This window comes from Varroa destructor, unplaced genomic scaffold (assembly GCF_002443255.2).
Source record: "Varroa destructor unplaced genomic scaffold, Vdes_3.0 BEIS01000004.1, whole genome shotgun sequence".
Lineage (NCBI taxonomy): Eukaryota > Metazoa > Arthropoda > Arachnida > Mesostigmata > Varroidae > Varroa > Varroa destructor.
The window spans coordinates 21,378,605-21,400,779 of NW_019211457.1; the positions used below are offsets into that span (position 1 = coordinate 21,378,605).

At 37.1% G+C, this 22,175-nt stretch overlaps 1 protein-coding gene and 1 long non-coding RNA gene across 6 annotated transcripts in view; one reads left to right on the forward strand and one right to left on the reverse strand.

Moving 5' to 3' along the window:
• Nucleotides 1-22,175, forward strand: part of LOC111248704 (uncharacterized) — a 55,745-nt gene that overhangs the window by 24,613 nt on the left and 8,957 nt on the right. The window contains exons 10-13 of one of the 2 annotated variants that reach the window (XR_002672658.2): nt 14,413-14,692; nt 17,532-17,795; nt 20,466-20,560; nt 21,737-21,955. Coding sequence is in view for 1 of the 2 variants with exons in the window: in XM_022801506.2 (XP_022657241.1) it covers nt 14,413-14,692; nt 17,532-17,795; nt 21,737-22,010 (818 nt within the window). In the remaining variant the exon portion in view is untranslated. Of the gene's footprint in view, nt 1-14,412; nt 14,693-17,531; nt 17,796-20,465; nt 20,561-21,736; nt 22,011-22,175 lie in introns of those variants that run through there. The other variant, XM_022801506.2, reaches the window with a different exon arrangement.
• The window catches only part of LOC111248706 (uncharacterized), a 41,538-nt gene continuing 37,924 nt past the window's right edge, over nt 18,562-22,175 (reverse strand). For 3 of the 4 annotated variants that reach the window (XR_015326162.1, XR_015326161.1, XR_015326158.1), the window contains one exon: nt 21,035-21,983. This is a non-coding gene — a long non-coding RNA (uncharacterized LOC111248706). Of the gene's footprint in view, nt 21,984-22,175 lie in introns of all 4 variants that reach the window. The other variant, XR_015326160.1, reaches the window with a different exon arrangement.

Here is a 22,175-nt window from a genome sequence, read left to right on the forward strand (position 1 = left end):
CATTTAGGGAAATATGCTTTCTTGAATCGACCACACTGCAAGTTATTGTTACATCCATATGTGTATAAACTCATTGTATTCAACAGCAAGTCTTCGCTAATTGGGCGATTCCTAGGTTAGTCTTATAAAGACCAGAACCTAGTAGATTGTTTTGAAATTTTCTGCAGAAATCATTTTTTGTATAGATTTTGCTATTCATTGAAATAGATTTTCCTATTTTTTTATATATATATAGCCTCTTGCACTGGGCTTACCATCTTACAGATACACACTTTGTGAAGCTATTTTGCTTACGCACATTATCCTCAATGTATTCGGTTGCCATATCTTGTAACATCAAGTAGTTTAGGAATTACCATGCTACGCATTTATCTAAAGCGACGGTTTTTTTAATGTCTACTTTCTCTTTTAATTCTCTAATATATGTTTATTTTTATGAACTATTTAAGGTGTTTTCTCTTTTGCGTAGGTTCGTTGTGATTTCGTTGTGTAATGAAGGGAATTTTACATTGAGCTCAGGCTACAAAGATTGAAGTTCCCGGCAAAAAATTTTTGCGACGTTTGCTCTATTTCGCGTTTCGGTGAGGTGGAAAAGCTGCCAAAGCAACATTAAATTTTTATGATATCTGTGGTGCCGATTTGATTCTTTGAATGTCGAAGTTTAATAATGACATCTCGGATTTCAAGGATGCACCACACTTTGATCGGCCATCTGAAATCGATGAGGACCGGCTGAGGTTATAAGGAAGGAGCGAGAAAACTGCAGCCATATGTTTCTGGTTTACGTTCGGTACTGGCATAAACTGCAGTCACGACTATAGACAGGCATCCTGAGTGATTTGAATTAGGGGGTCGTAATGTCCTACAAATTAATAGCATAAAAGAGCAGGGCTTCTCATTGCCTCTCAGCAGCTCGCCTGGCGTCGGGTAACACGTAGTCAGCATGGCAGATCTTTGAACCAGATTTTACCGGTAGTGAGAAGTGGCGTCTTCACATAGAGAAAGGTATAGATAGCTCCGGGCGGTATCTTTGGACTACAAAGACAAATTTTTATTTTAAATATATTATGATTGGCGTTTGATGGGTCTGAAAATACAACTAGATAAACCTGCGGAAAAACATGACGGTGTATTAGAATATGTATATAGCGTGTCTTTATTTTTATTACAACCTTTTATAAATGAGACGTGGCAAATGTCTTTTGGCAATTGGAGAGAAAAAAAAAGATACAAAAGTCATTACAATAAAGAATGGATTGAACTGTGCAATATATTTGTAAGTGAAGCACCCTAATAATATCTCCATGTTGTTAAAATACTATGTGATACTTTAGTATATGTCTAAAATACAGTAGATAGCAATGACTACAGTAGTAATTCAAGCAGCAATTTATATTCAACTTACAGATCGTAAATAGCTTAATTGATGATTTTCAATATCTATAGAATCTGCAGTCCGTTTCCCACACAAACGATTACGCAAAGTTCGCAATTTTTTGCCACATCTGCTTTATGCAGTGAACTTTTTCATCGATGCTCTTAGCTTTAACAAACCAGGTGAGGTCCGTTAACGTAAGAGTTGGGTTATCGAGTCAACTACTGCACTGGACCTTGCCGACAGATCCATCTGATTAGTACAGATTTCGTTTAGGAACCTACGCGTAGCCTGTGCCCAGTGTAGCGACATCATTTTGTGGAAAAATACTGTTAGTGTATTGTAACTATTGTACTAGCCGTAACGGAACCATTTCCCGTCGCATATATATATACAGGGCATTGGTAACAATTACGAACTGGCCACCTAAACATAAATTTCAAGTTGACTTAGCTGCTGCTTTAACATCAAATAAGCGTTTTGTGTTAGACTCTTGAAAATTTGTAGTGAGCTTTATTAGACCGTCATCCTTTGGTAAGCATGCTATTACACTGTGACCAAATAGTCTATTAGTAAGCCATAAAGCAAGGCCGATACATTCTCAAATTCAGCGTCCGTATTACGCAATTCAAAGATGCCTGGAGTATATTTACAAAAACCTTTCGTGTAAATGTCTTGGGAGTTTTCAATAAATGCGTTTACGCTATGAGCAGCCGTTGTCGGTATGCCACTTTGGAAACATTCCAAATGACCCAGTGGTACCAAACTTGCCGCCTATTGTTTGAATTGTGTTGTTCCAAAGTCACTTTTGTTGGATTTGCTCGACATTTTTGTCCCCCAGTATTGTTTGGTGATCCAGTTCGGTTCATAATTTATCAGAACCATATTGAAATAACAGGCATACGAAACTCGCTTCGCTCATGTGCTCTTCCTCTGGGATTTTTTTGTTGGTGTTCAATACCACTGACGGGAAAAGCTAGGGAAACTCCAGGGGGCAATCGTAGAGTGATATTTACCACTTAACGTACAAGATGCTACCGAGTTTTCTTAGCTTTAAAATTGTAAATATAATAGCTTGTAAATATAACTACAGCATCTCCTGAAGATAAGCCTAAGCCCAGGATTTATTTAGACCTCCGTCGAAAAAAATTGTATTCCACAACGGGAAATTCATGAAAAGCATCGGTCAACGAGGAATTATAAGGCATATAAGGCTTTATAACAGAATAAACTTGGTACACGAACCAAAGTTATCCACCTCCTTGAAAATTCCAGGCGGCACATGCACAGGATTATGGGGACCTCTCTGCACAGTGTTGAGTGCGAGATAGTTTTGCACTTATTTTTTCTGGATCTCCCGCCTACGTATTACAATTTTTCCCTGTCATCGTTCACTAATGGAACAAAAGGAATCGTTTTAAACCCTGGCTGGACAAGTTCTTTGACACCATATTTGCTAATTTCTAGTGAAATGGAATAAAATAGTTAAAAGATAGTTGGATCTGATGGCGAATATACAATGGATGAAGTTGTTTTAAGAGTGAAAAAGCTGCTTTGTAGAGTGAAAAAATTGCCTTTGGTTCTAATCTAACATTTTATTTGAACTTTTAGGACAACAAGCATTGCTTTGTTTACGTTATTTCCGATGATATACGATTTTTTGCATGGACTGTAGATTTAGGCAAAACCTACTCCTCTCTCAAATCTCAGATATAATTCTTGCAAGGGTATATGAAGAAGTATATATAATACGAAGGGATGCTCCAACAGTTTACGGCAAACATTTGAATTCCAAAGGACTTCATAGGAGAAAAAAGACAGCATTTATTCACATAAGGCTAAAAGCTTAGATGTCAGTGGAGGTACATGCCGTACCATAAAAGTCAAATTTATGGCCTTTCATCTAAGCTATCGCGATAGAACTTTGTGTGTATTTCTAGTTTCCAGCTTTGAGTAGCTATTAACTCTGTTTCTTGAGCTCAATCGAAAATTTTCCACATATCCAAGAGGTACAGTAAAGAATTATCGGTTGGTTAGATGATATGGTTAAACAGTGATTAGTTGCACTTTTAATATGCACCACCGTATAACATTCTGCAGTATACTTATAATATAGTATTACTGGCATATAGAAGTCGTATTAGGGTGCTTCTATTACAACTGTGCTGCATCCTTGATCGCGATGATTTGTATATTTTCTGTTTCATTAAGGGGCATTATTTCTTTAGTTGTAGAGATTTGGTTTTAAAACTGAGACTTTTGCCTTACCCTCCACATCTGGCTATGAATAATTTGGTTTTGGTTATTTAAACCTGGACCAATACTTAGTAAGCGAGTTCCGAATATAAAGTTACCTTGTAATAGTCGTTATCATATATTCCTATGTAAGTGTGATAGTCGATGCGGAGGCGTGTGCTTGCGAACAATTTATATATATAATTTATATATATATATATATATACATTTGTTTAATCTTCGAGAAATATCTGACGAGCGCTTGATATCGCCCCTGGATAGTTCCTTCTTCTTGGAAGTATCTGGGATATCAATCTGATATATATTAGCTCCAAGATACCACCAGTGCGTTTATCTACAGATATATATGTAGATATACATACTGACCTACTTAATGCCCATACGGCCATAAATCGGTATATAATCTCACTAATGGTATCTTATACCTAATATATATCAGACTGAGCTCCCACAGCTATGTTCAAGAATACAGAGCTGCCTATGCTACCCAAGGGCGACAGCAAGTACTCGCTAGAGGTTTCTCAATAATTAAAAGGATATAAAAAAAACCATTCTTGCAAAATGCCATGATACCATGGCACTGCGATGTTGTGTAAGCTTAAGTGAATACAACAAATTTGTATATACTAATGAAAATTTAGCGCAAAAGAAAGGTGGGCTAGCCGGCAGGCGAAAGCACTGGGTGAAAATGTGACATGATTGAAATATGGATAGTGCTAAGTAGAATCTTCTCTGTGTCTCTGTGTGTAAGATATAAAAAAAGATGAATGTGCCGTAAATAAGAGGTCGTTTTTTTGTTATTACGTGATGAAGCTTTTCACGCTTCAAGATGATTAAATGCTTGATGGTTTTGATGGTTTCGTGCGCAATAAAACATGGGCCTCGCCATATTGTTCATACCTATTTGTTTCAAGTCCGGTACTGTTTTCAAGCATCCCTTCAGATGGTTTGGTCCCGGCACGAAAATGTTTACGCCCGGTTTTAAACCTATGTTTCTTTTGTTTTGTACCAAGCGCTTCCCTCACTGCAACACCATGGGATCATCATTAATTCTTATACAAAAAGTACTCATTTGAGAGATCACTTTTTATTGATCAGACGACCCTGGCGACTACTTGTCAGGATATTTATAATTACTTTCTGAGTGTTGTTATTTCTATGAAGTCTATATTTCTTTAAATCCCAGAAGACGCTTTTGTCTCATTTATTAGGAAAGGTGGCAGCTTAAAACCAAAGTTTGTATTTTGAATTGCTGTTTTGTCTAATATGACGACGCAATAACAAGACACATGCTGCCGTTCTTGGTAACGTAAAGCTTAGAAGTCAAAATAGTGGTGACTACAAAATGTAGAACTTTTTTATCTTGTGTGTTCGAGTTGAAGTTTGGATCTCGTTTTCGAGGTAGAGATACACGAATACAGTCGCTTACATCTCACTACGAAACAGCATTAAAATCTGGCCGTACCGAGAAATTGGTTACAAGAAATGTCTTAGGCGGAACCATACGTAAGTGTACGTATAATATATGGCAGACGCAACGATCTACTATTTGCATACATGCGATTTCTCATTTCAGTTCGCTGTTACATTGCAATGACCCCGACAATACCTATGAACGAATATTTTATTGTACGCCTAACATCCTAGCACGCTACTCTCGTATGCATACCAACACACACACCCACACGCGAGTGGACTTCAAATGCTTTTGGGATTTGAAGTGTATTGCACATGTCAAGTTAAAACAATGAACTATATAGAAGAAATATGAGGAAAATATGTGCAATCAAATACATGTAGAGACGATACGTCTCTACGTGTATTTGATTTTTGCTAAAAACAACGAAAATAAGGAGAAAGTACAGAAGCAGAAAGTGAAATAACATCACATTTAACCTAGGCATGTGCAACGCCACTGTAACAACTCAATAGGGCAGTTCCGTAAAAGTAAACTAGGACTAGTGAGGCAGTAATAGTACTTGTAAAAAAATTAGTCGAAAATACAGCTATATAGTGTTTAAACATATTTGCCCTGGATGCAAATCTAAAGTAACAGTAGCTGATTTACAAAAACAAATCGTTTAAACAAAGAATGAATATACAAGAAAGCAAAGAGCAAAAAAGCGTAGACGTTCGTAGGCTGGAAAAGGGAAGTGGAAAAGAGAGCAATACGAAAGAGGAGAGGTAAAAGGTGAGAACTTTAGTAGACGAATGTGTAAGAAATACACAAATGTGCACACAGAAGCGCGAAGGGCTTTAAAATGCAACAGACGCAACAATTACCTAAATTACAGGTAGTTATCATTAATAGCGACTATCACTAATCTAAAAACCACGATGGAACAGCCTTAAAGATCAGATACACGCAAGAGTTAAAAGATGGAAAGAAGGATATACTGTCGCGGGTGGTATACATTATGGCTCAAATAAGCCTACTAAATTAAATGATAGTAAGTATAGTCCAGGGTAAGCTCAAACGATGGCAATGGCTGTAGTTGGAACGTTTAAAAGCAATTAAGTAGAAAAGAAGTGTGTTATTGGCTGTTCCAGTGCTGGATGATTTATACTTGGTCGGAACGCCGACAGATAGCATGCCTGGAGTGAGGTCCTACGAACGTTGAAAAACGAAACTAATCAACGATGAAACGAACATTTGGCTAAAGAACAACGTAATCGACTTATCGAAGCCAGTTCGAACCACCTGCGGCAAGCCGAGAACGAGAATCAGATGCACATTGATTTGGTCAATAAGATCGTGATATTCCACCAACCAGTGCCAAGAGTTACAGATTTGTTAAGTAAGGCACAAGGCGAAATCATAAGGCTGGGCGGTAAGATGCATATAATAGAATATCCGGGACAAGCTGAAACTTATTTCAACCTGATAAAAACCTGTATTATTAAAAAAATCGGGCATAACTAGAAGGATTAGAATACAGATACTGGAAATACGCAAGAAGTACAAAGGAATGTAAAAAAAAGTTGAAGTTGAGGAAAATGAATAGCGTTCAATAATACAAGATCTGAAAACTGAGCATTCAAATATTAGGAGGAAGCAGTAATAAAAGCAAGAGATGGGGTAAGTGTAGTGGCTACTGAACAACGAGTCCACATTTCGGTATGTAGATCACAATGATGGATGTCTTATATGTTACTGAATTGTGAATGATATATGTGTTCTCATATCTCCCCTAAAAAGGGTTGCGATTGCTTTACAGCTGGTGTACACTACAAGTTTTTAGTCATGCACTTGTTCTAAAATATCTATGAGTTGTATCAGCTAACGATCCCACACTTCGTTATGTAGACCGATATGATGATGAATTTTTTTTTACTGATAGATGAATTCTAAAGATCATAAATGTCATGAAATATTTCACATGTCTCCTTGAACGAAGCTTTTCTGAAAAGCGTCCGATTATGCTATACAACAAGTATGCTGTCATAAGCAATTTTGTGATTAAAATGTACAGGAAGAAAATGACGCGTATTTCAATAATGCCCAGCCTTATACATATGCAGTAGTTGCGTACTGATGGAGCAGTGTGCAACAAAACGATTGCGCTGGGTAAAATATAGTTTTTATCTACAAATGTAAATATGTTAGTTACCACCACAAATTTGGAAATGATAAAAGCGATAAAACATTAAGATACTGACAAGTATTCCCTTCTTGCTAATAAGTTTTTTTTTTTTTTATACATTGAGGTAATCACACTTTATAATATAGAAATCAAGTAGAATACTGTCCGTATACGACCTTTCACATATCAGCCTAGGTGATCTGTTTAATAATAAAATAAGCAAATCCTTTCAAAAATTGGCGATACCTTTTTACGACTGTAATTATATTTGGGGTTTAAGCAATAAAACATCGCGACGTTAGAAAGGCGGCGGCCACATCGAAGTGCTTTGAAGCCCATTTCTTCGAGTAGAAGGATTAAAGGATTACCGGTGTAGAAAAAATGTTCCCCTGCAGCAGATTTGCATTTTCTGTGTACAGAATAAACAGTGCACCTGACGACCTTCAAATCGGTGAAAATTTACCACTCTTTACAAGACAATATTAGCATAGCAGAAGGATGCGCCTGCACCCTCTAAATTAGTTTCCATTTGGCCAACACCTTGAGCTTTCTTATAGCTCTCATTTATTTCTTAGATCCGAGTTTTTTTTTTATTTCATCTCCAATATAATCGAACTGGCTCGGCTAGGAAATAGTGCGATACGAGCAATTTTGCAAAATTTAGAGGAATCTTCTGAATTGATTGGTAGGGTAACTCCTTCAATGAGGGAAATGCAACATTCCATAAAGGTTTTTGTTTATTCTACTCCCATACACATAGTCATTAAAAATGCCCGGTTTATCAGATTAAAGTGAGAATCAATTCTCCCATAATAAATGTACATAATCTAAACTTCTCATTTAATCGACTGGAGAAAATTGCCAGAGGTGCCGAAACAAAGAGAAGATCACGTGGTAGTTCGTAATCATCGCTAAGGCTATCATGCTTATCTTCTAACGGTCCAAGAGCAGTAAGATATTCTAGTGTCGCTGAAATCCCGGTTCGAATCTTGGTTTCAGCATTCAGAGTTTTCGATATGGATTCCAGCCAGTCCGTTGTTGCAGAAAAGGGAATCAACTTGCAACGTATGCACAATCGACCACTAATTCAGTCGTTTAGTCAATCTGGAAGTGTGACACCGGCACCAACCGCACGTTACCTCAACGATATAAATCTTAGTCCCTACAGTAATTACTTTGAAGTAATCCTTACCGAATTCAACGTATGTAGGCCATTTTTTTAGATATCATCAAAGTATATTTCAAGCTCAATCCTGGGAAGAGATTTAAATTATACATTTTTGCTAGTTCTTATATTGCAGAAAAACGAAACACGAATGAAAGTTTGCTTTGTGTAAATTGGTGCAAAATAAAGCACACGTTCGGATGCTCTGAAATTTAGTCTTAATGCCAATTAGGAGGACCCCCCCCTCCCTTTCCGTTAGCACCTCGTTTCTTTGATATATTAATGAAGCCCCCTACTAAACTAGAATCATTATGGTTATATGAAAAATTGGTCCAAATAAACATCGAGTCATTCTTCTTTGCTAAAAACCAAATGAGTGGTTGTACTTGGAGCGTTACACTCGCCTGCCTGTCTGCCACTTATAGGCCAAATCCCTGAGCCACGAACGTATACTTTGTTTTCTGCCTTAGAATGACTTCTGGCACTATTTTGTTCTTTTTGAAGAACAAGAACTGGGTATTAAAGAGTGTGTGTGACGTTCTGTACGAAGAAGGAAAGCAAGTCCTTGCAAGTCCTTGTTGCAGAAGGCAGCAGCACTAGGTTATGAGCTGAAGCCAAAGGTTGGCAAAGAAACCTGGACCCTGAAATCCTAATCAACACTCTAGATCCAACCAAGATTCACACTTAGCATTACATCCTAATATCTCGCCCGGGATCGAACGATACGCGGCTACAATAGCAAATTTTTACACAGAATTGTCACCCGTAAGAATAAGTGATGCCAGTTCATCAATGTGAATTAGAAATGCAATGGGTGGTTACGGAAGAGATGCCAAGGGTCCATTCAGAGAAAGTTATAATGTGTGTTTCATCTGCGAGGGCCTAATTCACCGGCAATTACACGTTTAACTCAAATTCATAGAGTCAATTGGGTTATTCGGAAAGGTCATTCATGAGGAAAATGAGGTCAGGTTGCCCCGACCCATACAAAGCGCAAAGCCATAACGGTAAAAGTAGTCAATGGTATTTTTCTGGACTTCCGAGTGGGAAATTTTATTACGGCTTCCATATTCTCTGGTCCTTGCGTCAACACATTTTCATATTTCCGCTCAGTGGAAAATGAATATAGAGACCGTACATTTGACCATACAATAAAGAAGTCTTAAAACTTGCATAGGCAGGTTCTTCAACACCAAACCAGAAAATTTCCTACGAGAAGGAATGAATTAATTGGTTGACAAATTGCAGAGAATCGTTATATGATGCAATAATGATGGAAAATACATAGCGTGGATACACAAAAATAAAAAATATGGTATTTTTTGTTCAGTAAAAAATCGCGGAAACATTCTTTCCAGCCTAATAATAGACCATTAATAAAAAAGGAAATATGGAATCATGTTCTAATTGTGACAGATACGAATGCAATTATATGGAGTGCTCACCAAGAAAATTTGGATCGTCAAATTTTTAGGTTTAGTAGTTGCAAGCAAAAAACCCTACGACGTGAAATTCAAGATTTTATTTTAGCTAGAGATTAACAAATAAGTTGTGAAAATTCTTGTGAAAAACAAGATAAAAGACAAACGGGATCAGCATATAGGTTTCAGCAAAAGAATATATGATTTCAAAATTGATGCAAAAAATCAAGTAATAGATTTATAGCGGAGTTTTAATATAGCAGAAAGTAAATGTAGAGCAGGTATAAACGAGCAGAGCGTAATATAATGAGTGAAAAAAAAAAGTATATGTACTTTAAATTCAAAACGTCGGTTTGAGCGCGTCAAACCGGCTCGCTGCTTGTAATACTCCGTTGTGTATAGAAAACCAATGAGAACAAGCTTACAATAAATAACTAACTAACATAGTATGTGTGGAGAAGAACTAACTATTAAATATTATATACATTGTAATACTAAGAATATGGAACGCGTTCCATAGAGTAGTTTGGCTTTAATGGAGACGTTCGCTCGCAGGAGAAAAAAAATAAAGGGCATATTTGTTTCTGAGTTGCAAATAGTGTGACACATGTAAATAATAGCTAATAATAATAGCAAGAGTATGCAGAAATAAAGTAATACATTCTAGCAGCAAGTACGTAATACGTAGGACGCGTCTCTAACACAAAAGAGGAGTGAAAGTTGTAGAAGCATTAATAAGCAGACTTCATGGGTTGGACGTCTGAAGCTACTTCTGTATACTGCATTGCGCTTTAAAAGAAACTAGATTCTTTAGTTCGGTTTTATCGTCTTGCCGGGTTCTGTTTATTCATATGTGAAGTATAATCTAATTTAGTTTACTTTTTTGCTGTCGCGAAACGAAGACAGGTATCAACTTTCTTAATAGCAGAAGCAGGAATTGATTTATTGATTGTATCACTATTTGAATATCAGTTTTCAACTTTTGGATAGCTGCTGGTTTGCTTGCTTAAATGTAAACTTTCCTATGGCCCCAAAGGAAGCAGATTGATGGACTTTACTGAGGGAATGCGGCAGTCGTAAAAAAATCTCAATTTTTTTCCAAATCAACTGATCAAAGAAGCAAGCTGTCCCGAGCCTGCTGGCCTTAAACTCCATTCTGCTGGAATTAAAAAACGTTACCCATATTTAAAATCTCATGTGGGCTGTAGGGAGCTTTTTTACAATACTCTGGAAACGGTTAATAAAATAGTAATAAAAGCAAACAGGCATTTGCCTGCTTGTTTTCGTAGGATGCTTCTGCGATCGAATTTCGCCTTAGCGACCCATTGTGGGAATAAAGTACAGTTTGCGTACGCTCAAATTCCACCGATGTTGCATTCTCCGCCTGCGGTAGAAAGTTTGCATTGAAAGTAAATTTGGGCAGGATTGGGCAGGATATTCGAGCTTTAGTGTCATTGTCCGCTTGACAACCGTTGATAATCAATAATATGACGGGCAATAATATTACTGGCTTACCTACAGTATCATTGGCCTTTCGTAAAAAGGTTAAACCAGTACTGTAAACCCACGCCAATATTGCTACATTAAGTACAGCTTGTCGCTTATTTTTTAATGGTGCCGTTTTCTTCGGTCACCAGGACTACTAATGTATGCCAAGCTCCAGGTCGTCTCGCTTGATAGTTACCTAATGCGTGCTACTAGGGATTAATACTGAATAGATTTTCCTCATAACCATAGGTATTCATCTCTGGAAGCACTACATCAGCCGTTTCACTACTTAATGTTGAAAAACACATACAAACCTTTATATGGAAATCGTAATGCCTATATTTCGCGTCCAGCATTCCTTTCCGAGTAATTAGTATATGCGTACCACTTCGTATATTTATCGTATTTACCACTTCGTACAAGTCATTACCTGTTCTGTTGGTAGAGCACAACTGATGTCCTATGTGGGTCTCTATGCATTAGCAGGCACCTCGATTACTCAAGCTCCCAAAGTACTTGCCTGAACGTTACAACTCAAAAGTTCGAATTAGATAAGGCTAGTTTCTCGTTGGTTTTCTTGCCATTATTTCAACCGGCAACTAGAACGCAGCTAATCAGCTGATATTAGCATTGTTTCGCAACATAGGTGGTACTATATATAGCTGAGACCCCAAACCAAAAGTTAGACCTATCTCTGTACTGCTCCTTCTCAGGAGACTCTTTCAGTAAGTGAAGCGCACTCTTGATGAGTAGTTTTTTAGCCTCTATGAGGTGATGCGAACTTTGAAGGATTCTTAAATTGAATGATTGAGTCATAAATGCTTATTTATCTTGTATCTCTGTTGGAACAAAACTTAACGAAAGTACAAGACAAATAACTTCTATTGGACTTCCACCAGAGAACTATCTTAGGAAAATATTCTACACATGATTAAAGGAGTTAAAGCTAATTATATGAGAATTTCAGTTGAACTAAGCATCTTTAAGATCATAGCTAAGATGTGTCGTTCGAATCAGATGATTCACAACTGGCTATAATAAGTTGAAATCGGCCGCGTACGTGTAAAAACAACATTTGGTGTTCACCACATGTTATTTTTTTAGTACGTCCATTTATTTTTTTATGTGAACCAGTCTACGAAATTGCTTTTTTCTAGCTGTAGTATCAAGGATTCAGAAGTTCAGATCAAGGTGTCCAACCAAATTGGGACGGGCTGGAGTTCCTTAGAGTTTGTGCATTAGACTTATGAAACGACACATCAACTGTACAAACAGCTATTAATCTCAACTATAGCATTTTCTTTTGCTAACAATGAAATAAAGTTTGTTACTACTAAGCTTAGATTGGTTATAATCAAATTTTAATTGTATTTCCTTAAGGTTATATCATACGTATTCGATTATACCAACACATTTTTTGCACAGCTTACTTGCTCAAATTTTTGATATTGATCTGTAACAAATAACCTGGCGGCTTGCTTGCATCCTAATTTAAGGATATAGCACAGTTTAATGCCCTTTAATAGGCAAGAGACGCGTAGATGTATCCGGTTCGATTTCTCTTATGATAACTCATTGCCATCACTCTCCGCTCATTATTTGATAAAAAGGTTAATCACTTAACTAGCCTTGTTCTATTAACCATAAAAATTCTGATTCGGATGTAACACAACGCGCACCGCCTCAGGCTATGCTTTACCCCAATAACCGCAGAGTACAAACAATGTTCCAATGTTACTTGCTTGTTCGTTTTTCAAAGAGCATGAACTACGTTTATAACGTGTACCTATTGAAGTCTAAAATCGGCGCAACTCAGCTGCCGAGGCAATCAGCCGCAGCTAAACTAAGCGTTGATCGCTGGTGCGTGAGAACATGTTGGGTACGGGCTCTTTCGAATTTCTAAGTTCACACGTTCCTTATCACATTAATTATGTACCTGTGTTACCCTAATTTATTTGCTCGTTGATGATTACCTTTTTACTATATAAGATATTTGTTTTTATCAAAATCCTAGTTGTGCTAAGGACGTCTTTAGTTAATTATGCCTTTTATGAAATTGTCAGATACCTTTTGCATTGTCATAATGAAATCATGATTCCCATAAAGTCGGCCGAGTTCATTGGCGAGGAGGTCTAGTTACGGAAGCATGTCGGTTCCTTATTCTACCTTTGCGGAAAATTATTGTTTTCGATTATACTGACGTTTGACGTTCTTGCAGTAATTCATATGGAACGTCTCAGGAGTTTGCTTGTTATCATTATTTTGATTTTCTTCGTCCTTTTGGTTGTCATTTGGTATGCCCTAATCAACATTTAAAAAAGAAAGCCAATAAAGAGCTTATCCTCTTGGCAGTTCGAAAGTACTAAACGTAAGTTGGTTTTTTGCTCAATATTTTAATTTATAAATAATAATAAAACTCAAATATTTTAGTGCTGATACCGGATGTCAACGACAAGACGATTTCTTGCATCACGACATCTCGGATTTTGGAGAAGTCTAGCTTTCTACCGAATAGAAATGAAATTATACCAGTGATGCTGCATTATTGCTTAATGGTAGGCAGCATGCTTACGGTTCTGTAATTCTCCTTCTTCTGTAATTCCCTACAACTAAAACGTTCCTAAATGGTGCAATACTAGCATGTGACGGGTACTGCAGGTCTATTGTTACCTGATTTATGACTTCTCTCTAGGCCAAATGGCTCTAAGAAGATTTCTGATAAATTCTTGCAACGAGTAAATAAATAGTTCATGAAGACCCTACGTACCGTTTTGCGCACCGCTTAATGTGCACAATTTCAGCTTTAAAATTAACAAAGAAGGTTCGAATGCTAGAACTATTTGAATATTTAATGGGTTGATAGGCAACAATGGTAGTTACGTTTTTAGCCTAGAAGCCCCACAGCAATTGCGGAAATGGCATAACCAAAGCTTTCTGCGTGCCTTATGGGTTTTCCCTTTCATAAGAAACGTACGCGTGATATCTTAAACGCCTTGGATATTAAAAGTCACACCAAAATAACTACATTAAGACTACTGTAATCCACAAAGTATTTATTTTGAGTTAAGACCTAGTTGTCTACATATGCCTTGACAAGTTTAAATAGGAGCTTGATGTTTTCAGAACGCGACCTCCTTTAGAAATTCCAAGACCGAAACCTCGTACACGCCCGGCTAGCGATATATTTCTGCCCCCGTTACGTGATTCTCGACCTCCGTATATTGCGCTAATTCTACGAGGGCTACCAGGGTCCGGGAAATCACAGCTTTGCCGAAAGCTTAAAGAACTAGAAGCGTCGCATGGAGCTGCTAACGAAGTGCGAGTAATGTCCATTGACGATTATTATCTCGTTGAAAGTGAAGCTCTAGTCGTGTCAGAGGATGGCTGTACAGTCAATAAGAAGGTACGTCGTATATGTGACAGAAACATAAGCTATCCTACCCTAGAATACATCAAAGTTGCATGCATTCGCTTTAGATTTTTCTACTTTCAGATTGCAGGAGCTTTAACCATTTGGTTTAATATGCGTACAAAATAACAGTCATATATTTAGTTTTCCTAAAAGTGCTGCTGAGTTTATAAACTCTGTGTTAGGTATTTCATCGGCCCGTCAACAGCCAACAATCCTTAAAAAAGAACATGCTATTCTTAGGAGAAAATGGGCTTTTATGAAGTACGGACCATATAAACTACGGCTTTTTTTTTAAAAAAACGTTGATTTTAATTTTTAATGTTAGACAACTTTCACAGATCTTGAAATGCACACCGACTAGAAATTGAATGTCATTCGGGTTATTGGATTTTTTTCTGATCAAATAATAAAAGATACGGTTTTTTCATTTCATCAAATTTTTACTACACGATAAGGAAGCAAAATAACTAGTTTGTGTTTCTTTTACTGCGGTTTCGCTTGTCTTAAAGATGCATCTTCAAAAGCAAACTTAAAGCAAGTGATGTTTTATGAAAGTTATTATATGAAGTTATGTTACATGACCACCTTGCGGGATATGTGGGCGAAGGTCAAGTGGATTTCGGCCACTTATGAAGTCGGACGCCGGCAATGCTGATTGTACACAAAAACAAGTATCCTAAAAGTACAAGTTAGCTTAGTAGGAATACGCATATGTGTATATATGTCAGGTACAGCTAAACCATCGTCTGCTTGCATTCGTTGCATCACATGTCATTGTTGTCTACACACATGTTACATGTGGCCGCCTTTTACGATCATTGATCAGGATTTATCATAGATAATTATTTTTACCATAGGATATTGAGACGCAATCTCACAAATTACAGCATAATTGGCGAATTACAGCATATACATTTTTTGGGGCATCCTGTATATACAAGATGAGCCATAAGTCTCCTGACAACTGGAAAATCATCATTTTATATCGGTCAACGTCACAGGAAGTACGCAAATTATCACAATTGTATAGAGCGTTCTGTGATTGTCAGTTTTTTGGTGCACTTGCTCTATATGAGTAAACCATTCCGTCCACGTCGATGGTCTTTTTTTATTAGTACCTCTAACAGTATAATAGTAATAACCGTAGCATGAAAAGGTATAGGTCTCTCGCAAAAGTTGAGTGAAAAAAATCCAGTCATTCCTTCATATAAAATGTACCCTCAAATATTCACTACCGATTGATTCAGTTGCTGTTCTAATATTACGTAGAGATTTTCTGTCGTATGTTCGTATTAGTACCCGCATTAGTACAATTTCATGATCGATTTACGATTTTCATTTGTTAGATTTATGTTGAGGTAATCGATGTACAAAAAATAGCAAGTAGTGAAACTAAATAATAAGCACGAAATGCATTATTACTGACTTCCCGGTATTATACGAAGATTTATCACGTAAGCTTTGTAGGCGCGGTGAAAAGGGTGAAAAAGGGTGAACTGCCAGGATAACGGATCATGTTGGCCTTAAGAGCGAAATAAGAAAACAGAGCGCGAAAGATTGATAGACTACAGGCTAGTGCTCTCTACCCCCCATTTCGTTTTTTCGAGAAGCTTGGGGAACTGTTTTCTTTGGGTATTTAAATAAATAGAATAAGCGATGGGCTTTGAAGAATACCTTACACTTTTCGTATGGGATGCTGTGAACTCACTGAGCTCTTGAATCATAAATAGGACAGTTTGTAAATGTAAACTATGTATTTATGTGTCTATTGAACTTATAGATCACGCAGTTGGCATATAAGCTGTTCAACGGCAAGCGCTGTTCAGACAGAGGGTTTTATTACAGGTCCGAATTTTTTGGTTGTGCTCGATTCGCAGACTTGTTAATATCAAATATGGAAGAAACAAAAATACTCGATATATTCAAGAGATATGGTAAGGAATTATGGGTTAGTTGAATAAGATGTATAAACGCGAATCGATTGCACTTAAACGTACACCACTGTAATGCTATATTTTCTAATGTGCTCGTATTATAATATTATAGAAATAAAGTGTCGCACAACTAAGGCCACTCTTTATTGCAGTAGTTTGTGTTTCTAAATATGAAATAAGGACTCTCCAATTGTCAGGAGACTTGAAAAAAAATAGCAAATGGCAAAAGTAGCGACATGATCTGTATATCCACGATAGTGTGCAACGTTTATTCCACAGCATTCTGTTGAGGCCATTGGTCATGGGATGTTGTATGAATTAGTAATTTACGATATTTTGGAGAAAAAATTGATATTTATAACAATTATAATGTAACGGGGCATAGAATATCGGTATCATTCGATTCCTTTTCTAGCGCGCTTTGTAAATATAAGAAGACACCAGTAACTAAAGAAATTCATGGTCGGGAGGACTTGCAACTGAGACTTTGCGAGAACGCTTACGATTAATTCGCATGGTGTTCATTAAACGCTACAAGAAGAAAACTCAACTTTTTACTAACAAATTTACTTGAGAAAGGAAAAGCTGTATAGGAAACTATGACTTTTTACTGTCGCACTATCCCGTTATTGATAACGAAACTCTCCTATGACTATACTCCTCAGTAACAGCCACACTATAGCTAGAGCAGTCACAGTTCGATTTGATTTTCTCACACACGTAGCTCGTTACACATTACGTTTAGTGATTATTCGATTTACCAAGATGACAAAATAGCCATATTAGGGCAAATATAAAGCACTGTAAAAAATAGCAATTAAAAATAAATTGAATTTATTCCTTGACAATGTGCCTCTATAGACTCTTAGCCTAAATATGGGACTGTTGGAATTTAGGAAATGGCGTACGTGCATGACGAATCTATGGAGTCGACATATGAAGCTTCACTCTTAAAAGCATTTACGAAACAGCTTGAAGCCCGTCACTTCTCACTCCTCATTGTGGATGCACCAAATACAAAAATGAACTCGGTCAACCAATTAGCCACTGCTGCCAAGGAGAATCAGTACACCGTTCTCATCATGGAAACCGAAGAAAGAGACCCAAAAATTTGCTATGAACGTAACATACATAATCGAACGCTTAAGGATATTAAAAAGGTATGTTGAATGTCATAACTCTCCTTAAGTAGTTAAGCGCGTTTAGATGGTAGAGTCTAGAAGCACAATTAGATGTGAGATTCGAAACACTTATCTATTGAATGTGGTAAAAAATATAATATAACTTGTAAGCATTCATTCCGAATCAATTGAAAGATTTCGGATGTACAAACCGAATGTACAGCCGACTTTTGAAATTAAAATAGTAAGACGGTCAGGTTTGGATTGTCAGGTTATTTGTTACATATATTATAAATATACTTATTGTTGAAGCCGATTTACGGTACGCTCGCTGAAACCAGACCGTTATATCGTAAGAAACAAAAGGAAGAAAGCGGAAAGAAGAATCTGTAGGATGAGCTTAACGGATTTCAATGAAGCTAAATAATAGGCAAATAACATTTAAAGATTTAGAAGATTGGCTTAGTAGGAAATGGATTTCAAGATATGTTAGGATAAAGCACAAGGCCCTAGAGAGCTGCCCCATCATTAATTATAGAGACTGGGCATAGGTCACCAGAACTGAGAACTGTAATGTTTTTAATAGAATTGTTAGTGCCTTTGAGATGGGAGAATTTTGGTGATCGGTAAACTTCAACTCGTGCTACTGAAAGCTCTGTCTTCTTGAGGTCAGGCTTTACAGTATAGCCTTGTATTTGAGCAAGTACTTTTTGTCGCGGGGATGTGTTTTAATGCCAGCATTAGGGCAAATATAAAGCACCGTAAAAAAGAAACTAAATTTAAAGCCATTAGAAAGAACACTGGATGAGACGAATAGCACTCACAGAGGATTTATTTTACATATCGCTTCGCAAGAACTGACAGCGTTCTTCAGCAGCACCTACATGTAATAGAATGTTAATAAGGGTATTATAATTAAAAGGGTCTTAGGCGCATCAAAGAAGATATCCGTTTTTGCATTATCATCTACTACGTGAGACTTTACATCATCAGTTGTGACGTACAGATAAATTCTTTTCTTCTGAGTTACTAAATGAAACTTATGAATTATTAAAAAAGATGACAATTCTTTGGTAAAGTTTACTTACGCTATTTGCTAGCCAATAATATATAGCACATAAAAAATTTAAAACATAGTCGTGATCATAAAAACGTGATATTAAAATAAATTCACTATATATTATTTAAGAACATGCCAATCCGTTGAGAGAGAGTGTTGGCTAAAAACGTTTTGCGTGATGCAGAATGCAGCATTTTCCGCATCACCGACAACGGCAGTTATTTCAAAGCACGGAGAATAATGTAAAAAATCCATTAACCGCGTACCAAGTCACGCTTTGTCCGTTGGTTTTCTCACTGTCTCTCCAGGCAGGTCACAGCCCCTATTCAGTAACATTCTGGCTTGATACCATTCATTTTCAAATCGTACTCGTAAATAAACTAATGGTAAGCTTCTATTCCTCTTAAATGAAACCTTCACCTGATATTCGACGAATAGCGCTATGTAATAGACTCTTCGTCTTAATATTAGAATGGAAAAGAGCAGCTGACGTAAATTGTCCTTCTTATCGTTGCGAGTAGCTTGCGAGAAAGGCTTAAACTTTGCGACACCATTTTCAATAGAAATTGGACTTACTTATAAGACTGAGATGAAGAGTTGTAAATTATTGTTTGTTACTCCTTTTTCTGTGTAGAAATTATCTCTATAGCAGAGGCAGAGGCCCATGGATATAATGTATACATGTCTTCGGGGTATCGGTATAGAAGGCTGAATGTTATTTATATGCTCCGGCATGTGTCTAACGTCCATGAAATGCTACCCGATCCATACTGTTATTTTAGAATCGCCTTTTCAGTTTAGAATCTGGTAATAAATGAAGTTGAAAGAAGCCGACTTTTTTTTGCGATGTAAAAAGTTGCTAATAAGGAACCACTTTTTTTTCGAAATTACGAAGAAGAGGGCGTTGTGCCATGGGGTGGCAGTCGGTATGAGGACGAGCATTGAACAAAATTATGCTGGAGTAGGGAATAATAAAGTTTACTTAGAGTTATTTTTATGGACACCGTCTGCTCCTCAGGCGTCATTGCATATTAAGCGTTGTATGGAAGCCACAATTTCTTACACCTTGGGTTCTGTCGCAAACTCATTTAGCTTGATCCTATGCTCTCGCCTTTCATACGTTATTATAGACTGAGTACTTCTAAGATCGAAAGCAGATCGCGAAAACTGATTTCAGTCAACGTGGGGACAACAAAAAATTGACTTCCTGAAGAAGGTTTCCATTTCGTTGTCTACAATAGAACTCTTAAAGAAACATAAGCATGCGATAAATCGTAAAATAATTTCTTAGCTATTGTGCTAAATTTTCATAAAACATTCGACTCAATAGAGATTACTTGTTCTGCAAAAAAGCTTGGTACCTATAACTTTGATATCAATGCGCATTAAGTGCGTGACCGACCAAACACCCATAAATTATATCAGGGGTAACATGTCTGGCCCATAAAGCATGTCAACAGGTTGGTGCACTTTTTGTCTCCGACTTTTTGTGTAGTTTGATTCCAACATATGGAAAAATTGATATAGAAATTTAGAGCTACTTTATGAAAACAATAATTGGAATACTGGTGTGAGATGTAGCGCACAAATGCATCTTTGCAAATCGCATTGTGAAAGATTTTTCGTAATGTGCAAACTTTTTTGTCCAGAACAAGACAATCGAAATTCAGGAGTAAAAGCTGGACGATAGCGATGCACAGCACTCGGCCATTCTACCCATGCAGAATTAATTGACTTGATATGGGTAAGTATTTATATTTGAACTACCAGGAGTTCTAGAAGACCTACAGTGAGGTGACTTTTTGCCGGAGGAACTAGGGTAGAACAACGATATTTTGCTGTTCAACAGCTGTGTGCTTCTGATATGCTTTAGCATGCTTAATCTCGTTTTCGATTGTTTGAAATTGAAAATAAAATATGCTGCGTCGCTTATGGATCTCTTTAAAGGATAAACGCAATTTAAACCACACGGGCTCAAATCTTGAATATAAAGTCAAGCCGTCTCTTGATTATGTCTTGCTCGATGCAGACTGTGATTGAAACGTGGCGATGAGGTTGTACCTTTTCATCGAGTAATCAAACCGTGTAACGTTGATTTCCATGCCAAATTCCTTGCTATGCTGTAAATGGTTATTTTCTAGTAATAGTTACGCAAGTTATTTCTACAGTACATCAAGTGTGTTTCTATATGTCCTGAATCTAGTTTAAGAAAAAGCCATTTTGGTTTTGCTTCTACATTTTCAGTATTTCTGAAAAGTATTTGGAGGAATTTTACACTGAGCTGGAAGGAGGCACATTATTGCTCAAATTGCGCATTATATCCGTGCTCTGTGTTGCTCAAAATCGTTTGTGGTCACAGAAATCCATTCATCCGTTTGTGGTCCGGAGGTGTATTCAACCCCTCTATGGCTTGCAATCTCTCAGTTTCCGTTAAAATGATTGCATCAATAACAAAGTGTTATTTCGCTGGAGTTATATTTACCTAATGTTTTTGTCTACCTTCAAAAGATTCACCAGAGCTCTCACTTTTGCGAAGAAAAAATATAATTAGTGAACATTAATTTTCAGCATTAAACGATATCTTTGTCCCTACGATTATTGTTTTTTAACCGAATTCAATCATTTCGTAGTGTTTCACACTATCAAAGAGTCAAGGACCTAATGGAAATATCTACCAGCTTTAATACTCAGTAGCTTAAAAGTTATTAAGAAATTTTCAACCTCTAAATAGTTACAGGCAAGCTAACGAACGGTCATATCGAAATACCTTTGACAAGAGTGAAGTATTTTTTACGGAACCCGTTCGCACAAATGTAAATATCAATGTTTAAATTCAACAATAAAACGAGTCTGCATTTGATTATCTAAAGTAACGATTCTTACGCTTTACTATGTCCTCTATACTGATCTTCTGTCTTAGATGAGCGATAACTGGGAGGACACAACAGCCGTGTATGTTGTATTGGATCATAAAACCATGCGAAACAACTTCTGCGAAGCTGAAATGAAGAATGAGCATCTAAATGAAGCTTTGCACGGAGATACCGTAGTAAACAGTAAACTTGCTGATGATATCGATTCCAAGAACGATGAGAGGAGACAGCCCGAGGACGAAGATGAAGCTACCAGTTGCACCTGGCGCGGTCTCGCTCCCTCAAGATGGGAGACTATGGAGAACACAGACGAGACGTTATGTAAGTACACAGACAGTAAATATGATCAAAATATATGATTTAGAATGCGTCATATTTACGGATCATTACTGCAGTACCTATGACCACTCGATCTTAAAATTAGCTTATGATACCCTTTTTGAAAGCCAATGCTTTAAGCAGAACATTCCTAAACGTCCCCGTACT